Consider the following 12161-nt stretch of genomic DNA (forward strand, 5'->3'; position numbering starts at 1 on the left):
CACGGGAGGCAGCGTGAGGATCGTTTCCAAGACCACCACCAGCAAAAAGACCATCAGATAAGGATGGCGAGCACGGGCCCCCCCTGGCGCAGACGACGGCGCGTCTCCTGCCGCCTTCGTCCCTGCCCTACACAGCAATGGTGTAAATAGCTGCGCTAGACCCTCCCTTCCTCCAGCCTTCACCCTCCAGCCTCGGGGCAGCGGGGGGAGACCAGGATTCCACCGTGAGATTCTGGAGCACCTTTGGCTAAAGAAGGTCACCATCAGGGCTCTGGCAGTCACGGACCCCGGCAGTGGCTCACTCAGCACAGTCCTGGTCCTTCCCTCGTTCTCCTCCTGCAGTCACACGTCTGCAGCCAAGTGGAAACACTTCGCTGAACGGGGACGGCCACGCTCGGCCACGCACATTCCTTTTGTTCATCCTAAACCAAGGATGTGAGAACCAACCTTGTGAAACCACAGTCCTGGGTCCTTGGCAACGAAAACAGCTCCAAGATGCTCCAAAAGCCTCTGCCTGCAACACATGTTACAACCTCCCAAATTTTGTCTGCAACTAAAGATTTTTTTCCAGCCCCTTCTGTTTTCTCAGGCACCCGTGGGAAAGGTTACTGCTTTCTGTGTGTATGAATCGCCACAGCTGATTTCTAACTCCTTGTCCTCATGGCTACAGCCTCCTCACTTCCCGGCCCGCCATACTGTATGATCCAATAAAGAGCATTTGTCATTTTTAAAATCTGCTGGGTTTTGGCTTTTCTTCTCTGCAGATTTGGGTATCGATGTGTCCTGGGACTCTCTGCAAGGAGTTCACAAGAAAGGATCCTTACCTTGAGGAGAAAAGCCTCAGTTTTAGGACCCAGGCTTTGGGCCAGGCTGGAGAGGGTGGACAGCAGGGTGGGATGGATGGAGATCTGAGGCAGGGGTGGAAAGACTGCCCCAGGGCTGAGCCACAAGCTGGATGAACCCCAGTGGGGCGGTGCTGCAGAGCAGGGGAGTAGGAGGCAGAGAGGGATCCCAGAGCCTCAGCTGGGATCTGTGGGTCGGCACGTGTGGGGCACGGCTCAGCCTGGAAACCACCGAACACAAACAGCAGCAGATCCCTTGGCAGATCCAGCACCGCGGCAGGGACACCACCCAGCCCCCCGGTTCCCACCCAGCCCCCCGGGGAGGTTTCCAAGTCCTGCCTGGACGGAGGGTTTCAGGCAGGCTCCGGCGCTGTTCCCGGGCTCCCTCCTGTGGCTCCACGGGCATCCCCTGGCTCCTGCTCCCTGCCAGGCTGTAGGGCCCGGTGGGAATCCTGGCAGCAGCGACTGGGGAGCACGGTGTGAGGTGGGAATCCAACCCCAAAGGCAGGAGTTGGAGCATGAACCAAGGGTGAGGAAAGGGGCGGGGTGGGGAGCAGATGAAGAGCCTGCAGCCCGCGGGGGATGCCGGTCCCAAAAGGACACGGATTGGTGTCCACCAACCCACCCTCACCCCCTGCAAACTCCAGCTGGGGGTGCACCCAGGCAGGAGCCCAGGCAGTGAGAGCAGAGGGGACATCAGCCACGTCTGCAAGGCAAAAGCAGCTCACGGAGGATGTGAGGGAAACGCCTCTGAGCTCCTGCACCAACGGGACCTGCACACCCATCGCGCTGCGCAGAGCTGTGCAAGCACCAGACAACCCAACTGGTGTCTCCAGCAGGTGGGGGCCCAGAGCAAGAGAAAGTCCTGGTGCTGCCCTGCAAGACTCGAAGCCCTGAGGTCCTACGGTGGAGCCAGGGTGGGGCTCACATCTGCGAATCTCTCTCCAGAGCATGGACATGGGCAAGGAAATGGTGGCTTTGGAAAGTGCACCACAGGAGGTTTTGTGACGGGTGAATGGATTTGGCTTCATTCATTTAACAGTTTACCTCAGTTTCTTTCCAAGCATCTGACCACCTTTCTCATCATCATGTTAGTGTCACACACTAACACAGGGGCCACCAAGCCCTTACTCACCCCCTGGACAGCTCTTCAGCCTCCATCAGCACGGAGCCACAGGCTGCTGCCAGGTCCTTCTCCTCCAGTCTGACAGTCAGGATGCCACCAAGGCAAAACAAGCACCAGGCAGCTATCAGTCTCTTTTCTGTTTCGATGGGAAGTGTTTTAAGAGCCCACCCTGGAACCTCTCCTCTGAGAACGCAGATGTGAAAAGTCATCTCCTAGTTACCACCTCCTGACTTGCAGAGACCTGGACAAGTCACACATTCAGGCCAAACGTGTAATTTTAGCTGGCACCTTAAACATTAGGTGAAACGTTTATTTTTTTTCAAAACCAACATTTAACTTCAGCATTTCCTATGGGAGTGCTCCTGTCTCTGGAACAGTGAAACATCTCTCCTTTCCCCAAATGAAACTTTGCAGCTTCTTTTCACTCAAAAGCAGAATTTTCTTCAAAGAAAATGATTTTCATTTACAGATGGTTTACACAGCCTGCAAATGAAATAAACATGAAAACAGCTGCAGGGAAGGTAGCAGAGGATGCAGCAAAACCAGCAGTGGAACAATGTTCCCAGCTACCACCTGTGAGGCCTCGGAGAGCTGCAAGTTAAACCGGGATGCCCAGAGCGGCTGGAGACGGGAGCCTGGCGATGCCACGGGCCAGCAGCGGGGAGCTCCGGGCTCACGGGCAGACCAGGACAGCATCATGGGGCAAATAAACAGCAAGCTCCGTAAATCTGGTGCACCAGGGCTGGATACACTTCCCAGGACACAGGAATAACCCTGGATTCTCCTACCAGCTCTGAGGACATCGCTGTGAGGATCTAGTTTGTTATAAGGAGAAATTTGGGTTGCTCAGCCTGGAGAAGGCTCCAGGGAGAATTCAATGCAGCTTTTCAGTATCTGATGGGGGTCTACAAGGAAGCTGGGGAGGGGCTTTTGACAAGGGCTTATAGTAGTAGAACAAGGGGTAATGGGTTCAAACTGGAAGAGGGGAGGTTGAGATTAGGGATTAGGAATTAGGAAGAAATTTTTCACTCTGAGGGTGGTGAGATCCTGGCCCAGGCTGCCCAGGGAAGCTGTGGATGATCCACCACTGGATGTGTTCAAGCCCAGGTTGGATGGGGCTTGGAGCAACCTGGTCTAGTGGGAGGTGTCGCTGCCTTTGGCTGGGGGCTGGAACGAGATCTTCAAGGTCCCTTCCAACCCAACCCATTCTGTGATTCACTGAAATCAAGCTTTGCACAAGTGCTACAGCTCTTTGCAAGGCCACTCAAACTGGGAGCAGTGCTCAGAGCAGGATGGAGCTGGGGAACGTGCCACGTGCAGGCACAGATCCGACCCAAAACAATGGGACCAGCAACACCACTTCCAGGGCTCAGTTTTCTTTACTGGGAGAAAAGATGCACCCTGGGGCCACGACAGAGGAAGAGATGCTACAACACTGCTGTGATAACCCTCAGTGTCCCAAGGTCTTCCCTTCCATGTGAGGCTGGCTCAGTGGAGATCACAGCCCCAGCAGCCCTACTCAGGGATCAAAGACAGGCTCAGGAACTACTACAAGGCAATTGGGGATATTTAGGTTTCCTCAGGTACCACCATCTGAGCACCAGTGTTGCATGCAGGATAGGATAGAGGAGGTGCAGTGAATGCCCACCTAAGGTCAGAGGCTCTTTCAAGACGCAACAAGCCACAAGGGGAGACGAGACCTCCCTGCTCTGTGTAAAGCATCTGTCAACAACAGCAATAATGAAGGCAAAGTTATTCCAAAACCTTGGGCTGCATCGGTGTCTGTGCTAGCCTAGAAGAAAACAATTATCTGGAGAAAGCAGGTCACACCTACACTTCAAAGTCATCTGTTAGTTATAGCTGACTGGCCTCCAGATACTGCTGGGAACAGGCTCAAAGGACTGCAACACCCATCACGGGGCAACACCTATGGGAAATCTCCTGAGGACTTCATCCTAATTCATCCCTTCAGGAAAGGAGATTCACAGACACTCACCTCCTGCTCAGGAGGGCTCTCAGAGGAGCCTGGTCCACAGCACAAGGATGCTCTGAGTTGTGTGGTCCCCCATGGAAAGAGCTCAGGGTGACCAGCAGGACTTCATTAACTTGGGATGAAATAGTAAATTACCATCAAACGAGTAGGGTTTGAATTTAGGTTAGCAACCCAAGTTTAACCCAAAGGCTTTAATTTAAACAATTAACCTAAATTACAGCCTTGACTTTGCTGATAATTAAACTGAGATTAGGTAGCACAGGTGAACCAACCCAAGTTAGTAGGACACGCTCTTATTTTACAAATATATGCATTTTTGCAAGCTAAACACACAGAGGCATTCCTAAAAGCTTCAGCCTTGTCTGAGACAGGGCATCCATCAGCAGACGAGGGCTCCTAGTGCTGAGGAGGAGCAGCAGTGCAGAGAGATGGAGAGGGGATGAAAAGCTGTTGGAGGTATCCCCTGTTCACCGCCTGGGTCCACAGAAGACAGTTCGGATCTCTCACCAAAGGGGCTGGCGTTGCCTCTGCTGCCCCGACAGAACTCACCTTACTAATCTCAAAGGAGACTTATTACCTTGATATCAACATGATGTCAGAACCAAACTCAGCCAAGACTTTACTCCCAGGTTTGCAGCGTGGTGTAAAGGGATCTCCTGCCTCGAGGTCTGGGGCTCAGACCCCACTGCTTCCTGCCCCCTCTGCTCAGCCTGGTAGGAAGAAGTGAGGGAGGGGAGGAAAAAGGCTTCGGAGCCTGCTCAACCTTGCACACAGCCTCTGCCACGTCAGGGGGGCTCCCACCCGGCGGGACCTGCCCAAACACAGCTCCCTTTGTTTCATTAGGAGGAAAAACTACAGAGCGAGCACAAGCATTATCCTCTGGTGGAGGAGAATAAGCCCGTATCAGATGAAGCTATCTGCACCAGAGCAGCAAATCCATCCCATGCCTGCAGCTGCAGGGTGCACGGGAGACACTCCCCCGGGAGCTACCTGGAAACCCTGTGTTTCATCAACAGAGCAGGGTGGGGGCCCCCCCTGCCATCACCCCATACCCCAAACCTGTAGCTACAGCTCCTGGTGCTCACAGTTCTGCCTTTTGTAATTACCTCTCAAATTCCTTCCAGATGAGTGACAACCGCATCACCTCCACCCTAGTGCAAATGTGAAATGGAAAGAAATTAATTTCTTTTTACTTGGTTGGAGGAGCTGTATTATTACCATTATTAACAATGGACTCCAACGCGGTTGGTGTATTCTTTAGCCAAAAAAGGCAAGTTTCATATGTAAAAGGAGCCTGAGGGGAAAAAGGAAAGTACTGACGCATCACGCTCAGTTAGTAACCGAGGGTGGGTTTCAGCCTGGCTAACTCTGCTCACCCTGAGTCAGCCAGCTGGCCAACCCACATAGTGCTGGTGAAGGTGCCCAGCCACCTTCAGGGGCCTCTCTGGCCACCCACCGTAGGGTGGGAGAACCTGCCATTTGGTGGTGATCTCCACTGACTACTCAGAATACAGCAAAGCTTCCACATGGTCAAAGACGAGACGGACAGTGCCCAAGAGGACGATTCCCAAAGGGGCCACAGGCTGGCCACGTGCCTTTGAGTGTCTTGCTACCTGGGACTTGCATCTATGTGAATCAAGTCACTGTGTGGGGGAAATCAACTCCTGCATTCAAGTCGTGACATCTGGTGGCAAATGGTCAGTTGGTGGGCGGACCCCCAAGGCTGATCAACAACCCCCTGCCCTCCGGACGCTGGCCTGTTGGCTGCAGTCCATCTGCTTCCAGTTCCCACGGGTACAAACCAGAGCCAGACCCAATGAGACAGCCCCGCTGGGCAAAAATGGCAGGATTAAGCCCTTCCTTAATATAACATGTAATAATTTATATATAATAAAAGCTTTTGTAATAGACACCAAAATAAACTAACAATTGCTATTTATTCCCCCTTCATTGAAAATCTCCGTTGTGAATACAATCCTTGTGGAAGAAAGCAGCTGGGGAAACACGGGGGACACAGAGGATTTCTGGGAGCATCCTGCACCCAGCTACCCTGCAAGAGAGGGGCCGATGGAAGCACAACACCCCTCCTGAGGGGACTCCTTGGGGTGACACCATTCCTGCACAGCCACCAGCTCCTCGCTCTCGCAGACAACACGAGAGGAAGCTCTTCAGGGGGGATGCGTTTGCAAGTTCACCCTCTTGTATAAAGAAATTATGTATGAATCACCTTTTCCTGAACAATTCAAAACCACAATGAGGACCAGGAACACTTGCTGTACCTCAAAATGGATTATTTTTCACATTTTTCTATTCCACTTGTTATTCCACCTGCCTGCCACACTAAATGGGAAGCCCTGGTACCTGCAGCTGAGGAAGGAAAGCTCCAGGATGTCTCACTGCACACAGACTGCTGCAGGTCTGGGCAGACGGAATCCTGTAGAGCTCTTCCCTGGGGGACTCAGACAGGCAGGATCCCACTTTCAGAAGTGCAGTGCTGAAAGAGTTGATTAAACCTTCGGGAAACGACGTCATGTTTATAAACGGCGAGTTGGGAACAGCCCCGGAGCACTCCATTTCCATAGAGCCAGTGGATTCAAAGCAGTTCCTATTCCCACAATCTTTCCTCCTCTTTCTTTTCTTTTTTTGGTTGTCTGTTTGTTTCCATCTTGCTAAAATTCCGAAGTCCAACTCTTCAGTGCTGAGGTAGTGTGAAACAAATCAACAGCAGCTGTCAAAATCCACAGATGAACAAAAGACGCTGTCAAAACACTTCAGTTTCATCCCTATTTTGTAGCAACAGAAGAGTTAAGCCCGCAGAGGCAGGATTTGCAGAAGAGACCAGCTCAGGGAGCTGAGCCTTTACAGGGATGGGAGCAAAACTACCTCCTCCAGATACCCAGTGGTGGCACAGAGGGGACCACGCAGCACCTATCACAGAAAGCAAGGAGAGAACTGTTTTCTGCAGGGCTTGCTGTCAAACACTGCTCTGCCCAACGCAGACCCCTTCCTAAAACACACGGGGCACTCACTTGTCAAAGCCTTGCTCGTGAATAGGGAAGGGGCAAAAGCAATCCTGAGGGATGAAGTTTTCAAGTGACAGAAGTGTTGAGTGACAGGCATCTGAACGGTGTTTTCCTCCCTGTGCCCAACGTGACTCATTTTGACTTTCAAAGGCTTTGATATGGTGAAGAGTCTGGCTGTCTACAAAGACGGCAGAAGGCGACAGTTATTCCCAAACAATACCACTGTTGCTCAGAACCTGGCTATATTATTTCAGAAGGGCGTGTGTGCGGAGTGAGTTCATTCTCCAGAATGCTGTTGGACATGCCAAGCCTAATTAATTAGAAAGATGATCCACCTCATCAAACCCATCCCAGTCTCATACATGCATAAAAGGGCTCTCCCGAGCCTGTGGAGAGCACAGGTTCATCCTTCTCCTTTCCCTCCTACTCCTTGCTCCAGGCCAGCACCTTTGCTCCTTTATTCTTGCTGTAGCATCCAGCCCAGTCCCAAAGCCAGCAATGTCTCGCCAGTCCACCGTGAGGATCCAGAGGGGAAGAAGCGGCTTCAGCGCTGCTTCGGCCGTCGTCCCCAACACGTGCCGCACCAGCTTCAGCTCCTGCTCCGTCACCCGGGTCGGAAACTGCAACGCCGGCAGCGGCTTTGCTAGGGTTGGTGGTGGCTTTGGAAGCAAAAGCCTCTACAATGTTGGTGGATGCAAGAGGATCTCTGTGGCTGGAAGGGGTGGTAGCTTCTATGGATCTGCAGGTTTTGGTGGTGGCGCTGGTAGCGTGTACGGTGGTGGCTTTGGCATGCCAGGGAACCTTGGCTATGGATATGGCGCATTTGGTGGTGGCATGGGTGGCCCTGGATTCCCAGCTGGGGGTATCCAAGAAGTCTCCATCAACCAGAACCTTCTGAAGCCTCTCAACTTGGAGATTGACCCCAGCATCCAAAGGATCCGAAAGGAGGAGAAGGAACAAATCAAAACCCTCAACAATAAATTTGCTTCCTTCATTGACAAGGTGAGAAATGAGCTTCCCTAAATATCTTGTCCTAATTTTTTTTAAGGTGGACTCTTTTCTTAGCTGCTTTATGAGCACATAAGCTGATCAAGAAGGAATAGAAGTGAGGAATGAGATTGGAAAATGTTCACTCCCTTGAAACTCCAGGGAATGGTACCTGCTACATAGTGGTTGCTATGAATTAATCATCCAGTATTTGAGGTCCTCCTCATTTGCTACTTGGCATCTCATAGGCAGTGGAGAGAAAAAAAGCTTTAGAAGTCAGTCCCATGCTTCTGGAGATGCTGGGCTCTCTTCCACTGAGCAGCCTTGATAACAGTTTTTTAAATGATTAAAGTGAGTTGCAAGCAACCCATTGAAAATGGCCAAGAGAAGAATCAGGTGAACTGGCACTAGGGAGATGCAGGCTTCTCATTGCTTGAGCTTCCTCAGAGGCGTTCAAAGCTATCACTGCAACACTACCAGATTGTTTGGGGTGTTAGCTCAAAACAGCAAAATCTGATCCGACACCGTCTGTCCCCTTCATTTCCTTGTTAACTGTATCAGATGCACAAGAGCATCCGCTCGATTTCTGCTCTGGCTGAGCAGCTCCTCTCTGCTCTCAAGGAAAATGGAACATTATTTTAAAGCTTTTGTGGGGTGAGGGGGATATACGGAAGGCAAGGAGAAAAGGCACCATACTGGTCTTTCCTCAACAGGAGGGCAAACCCTGTTTTGCTCCTTATCTGATTTGCACACACTCCTCACATGGAGAGCGTGCACCTTGCCTTGAGTCAGCAAAGCAGCAAGGGGAAGTGAGGTGCAAGAAAACCAGGAGCCATTCCAGAGTTTGTTTGCAATACTGAGCAGGGTCCCTGCAATCCAATAGCAAATTCTTTCTTCTATCAGATAAGAATGTGGCTCTGAAAGCCAGCTGGAAAGAGCTCTTCAGCACCTCAGCCAGCCCAGAGACCCTGCACGTGCAAGGAAAGCTCTCTGCTCTTTCAAACCACCTTTGGGGTATTTTCACTTACAGGTCCGATTCCTTGAGCAACAAAATAAAGTGCTGGAAACCAAGTGGAGCCTGCTTCAGGAGCAGGGGATGAAAACAGTTAGGAACAACTTGGAGCCACTTTTTGAGACTTACATCAACAATCTCAGGGTGCAGCTGAACAGTTTGCTGAGCGACAAGGGAAGGCTGGAGGGAGAGCTCGTCAACACCCAGTACCTGGTGGAGGACTTCAAGAAGAAGTAAGTCGATTGAGCTAGTGGTCTCCTGACCTAGGTAGGTGCAGCCTTTCTCCACTCAACGTCCTTAAGCCAACAGGGGGATGCAGGAGGGTCCAGGACACAGGAATTCCTAACAGTGATGGTTGTGACATTTTCTCAAGAGAAATGGTAATGGAGTAACAGATCCAAGCCCACAAATATTTAGGGAATAATTTAGAATATGATCAAAGACTTATTAACTAAATTACCTACTGAGGAAAAAAAAAATAAATTACATGGTAGGTCTGTTTCAGAACAGAACATTTAATTTGCTTAAGACGGGCACAAGGAGTATGACTAATGGCCAGAAATAGGAAAAAGAAGAATAGATTCTTTAGAATTTTTTTTTTATGTACTTGTTTTAACTAGCTTAGCCTAGGAACATGCTCGTGGCCTCTTGTTCAGATGCTCTGTAGGAGAAAAGAACATTGTATGCAAAATGCTCTTAAGGAAGTTCATTCCAGCAAATAAAAATCACCCCCGTCGGTTACTTGCCTAAACAAATGCTCCTTCTGCCTCCCTCCATTAGGTATGAAGATGAGATCAACAGGCGCACCGTTGCAGAGAATGAATTTGTGACACTCAAGAAGGTGAGAGCAAATTACAGAAAACCATCTGGTGACCATGTGTAGAGCTCTAACCACCCATTCATCCTCAGACCCAGTCACATTCCAAAAGCTGCATCTATGGTTTCTTCCCTGGACGGTTACTGCAGAGATATTTGTATTCCAGACTTGCTAACAGGAGTTTAACACCCGCTACCTCAATCTCTCATCTTCCAGGACGTAGATGCTGCCTACATGAACAAGGTGGAACTGCAAGCCAGGGTAGATGCGCTGATTGAAGAAATTAATTTCCTGAGAGCCCTCTATGAAGCTGTGAGTACAACCACCTCCTAAGACATTGCAACCCTCAGTTAAGAGCTTCTCTCTCTCCTTTCCTCTGCAAGCCTGTAATTTCTTCCCCCAGGAGATGCTAAATCCTTCACTTCTTCATAGAGTCTTTATACCAACTGTCGTAGCTGTTTAGATAACCATCTGCAGCCTCTCCCAGGTCTGCACGCTCCTCTGGAGGATGAAAAGGCACCTCTTGAGTGAATTAACTCACCCAATCCCCCGTGCACTCCGCAGGAGCTGTCTCAGATGCAGACCCAGATCTCCGACACCTCTGTTGTTCTCACCATGGACAACAACCGCAACCTGGACCTGGACAGCATCATCTCAGAGGTCAAGGCGCAGTACGAGGACATCGCCAACCGGAGCCGGGCTGAAGCAGAGTCCTGGTACCAGACCAAGGTGAAGAAATGGGGGGTTTCCATCCTGTTATCTCCATGTCTTGTCTTGAACAGATAAAGACTGACTCTCGCGAAGAAACCTGCTTGAATATCGCATCTTGCAGTGCTTCAGCTGCTAGTCTGGGCTCGAGGAGGGACCCACGCCTTCAGGCACCTGGGTCGCTCCCGGGACGATGGATTTTACCTTGGGTGACTGTTCCTCTCTCTGGGCAGTACGAGGAGCTGCAGGCCACGGCAGGCAGGCACGGGGACGACCTCCGTACCACCAAGCAGGAGATCTCTGAGCTCAACCGCCACGTCCAGCGGCTGCGGTCGGAAATCGACAGCGTGAAGAAACAGGTAAAAAGCACCAAACTCCCACTTGTAACCAATTCACACCCTGACTGGCAAGGGAGAGGAAGCAAAATGTCAGAGGCAACCCGCGCAAGTTCTGCTCAGTTTGATCCTTTTTCTCTCTGAAAGAAACTGTCACTAAAAATGGTTAAGCTGCTGGTGCTGCAGCAAGATCTTGTGATTTCAGAGTAAAGAAAGAACAAGTCTCAGTCTCGTGGGGGGAACCTGAGTGGGGGTTTCTGTTCTGCAGTGTGCAAACCTGAAAGCGGCCATCGCAGACGCCGAGGAGCGCGGGGAGCTGGCCCTCAAGGATGCCAAAGCCAAACTCTCCGAGCTGGAAGATGCTCTGCAACAGGCTAAGGCAGACCTGGCCCGGCAGCTCCGCGAGTACCAGGAGCTGATGAACGTCAAGCTGGCCCTGGACATCGAGATCGCGACCTACAGGAAGCTGCTGGAGGGCGAGGAGTGCAGGTGGGTGGGAAACAACCCTCCAAGTCCTGACCTTGGAGGAACAAAGCAATGCGAGCACTGGAGATGCTCAAATTTCTGAAATGCTGAACAGGGCATTAAGGGGCGAGGAGGGGGGAAGATTGTCCTGGCTAATGGAGATCACATTGCAGGAAGCATCCCCGAATTTCACCAAGTTTTCACTTTTCTCCCCAAAGGCCCCCAGGAAATGTACAGTATTCTCCCTCCCGCCCCCAATATCAACAGACTTCTTATCCTCTTACTTTGCTGTGTTCTGTCCCCTAACAGGCTGGCTGGAGATGGCGTCCCAGTGAATATCTGTAAGTCTCTAAAACACATCTGCAGTTTCCTTCCTTAAGCATTAGTGTGCCTCTGCACCAAGAAGCTCGTACCCAGAGAAACTGAAAAGCTTTTCCTTCTCCTTGCAGCTGTGACCAGAACCACCGTGGGAACGGGATATGGAGGAGGGAGCAACCTCAGCATGGGAGGGGGAATCTGCAACATGGGGAACAGCTTCAGCTGTGGAAGCGGCCCCGGGGTGACCAGCACCACCCTGGGAGGCGGCAGCAGCTCCAGCGTGAAGTTCGTCTCAACCTCCTCCACCAGAAGAAGTTACAGAAGCTAAAAGAAAACTCCAGAAAACACCTTAACGCTGGTCCTTTACAAAGCCTAGCTGGGTCAACAGAACGAGGGCCACCTAAACCCTGGGTCTTGTCACACGGGAGCCTCACCTTAGGAACTCGCTCTCAGCACGCGGCGTGTGGGGCTCTGCTATTGAACATGAGTCCAACTGTTCTAAATTTGCAACTTGCTTGTTACAGCTCAGCATTTT

General features: G+C 51.2%; 1 protein-coding gene across 1 annotated transcript; it reads left to right on the forward strand.

Moving 5' to 3' along the window:
- The first annotated feature begins 7482 nt into the window (after positions 1 to 7482).
- LOC103767948 (keratin, type II cytoskeletal 5-like) lies at positions 7483 to 11954 on the forward strand. Its single transcript, XM_008935081.1, has 9 exons — positions 7483 to 7986; positions 9002 to 9216; positions 9764 to 9824; positions 10017 to 10112; positions 10365 to 10529; positions 10742 to 10867; positions 11112 to 11332; positions 11618 to 11649; positions 11758 to 11954. Exons 1-9 carry the CDS (start codon positions 7483 to 7485, stop codon positions 11952 to 11954), a joined length of 1617 nt encoding a protein of 538 aa, XP_008933329.1.
- The last annotated feature ends 207 nt before the right edge of the window (positions 11955 to 12161 follow it).

This window comes from Merops nubicus, unplaced genomic scaffold (genome assembly GCF_000691845.1).
Source record: "Merops nubicus isolate BGI_N331 unplaced genomic scaffold, ASM69184v1 scaffold35182, whole genome shotgun sequence".
Classification (NCBI taxonomy): Eukaryota; Metazoa; Chordata; class Aves; order Coraciiformes; family Meropidae; genus Merops; species Merops nubicus.

What these genes read in the sequence shown, in the direction of transcription:
- LOC103767948 (XM_008935081.1), top strand. Translation starts at nt 7,483, where the DNA reads ATGTCTCGCCAGTCCACCGTGAGGATCCAGAGGGGAAGAAGCGGCTTC. An exon ending in AGTCCTGGTACCAGACCAAG is followed by an intron (nt 10,530 to 10,741) that starts GTGAAGAAATGG and finishes CTCTCTGGGCAG; the next exon opens with TACGAGGAGCTGCAGGCCAC. An exon ending in TCGACAGCGTGAAGAAACAG is followed by an intron (nt 10,868 to 11,111) that starts GTAAAAAGCACC and finishes TCTGTTCTGCAG; the next exon opens with TGTGCAAACCTGAAAGCGGC.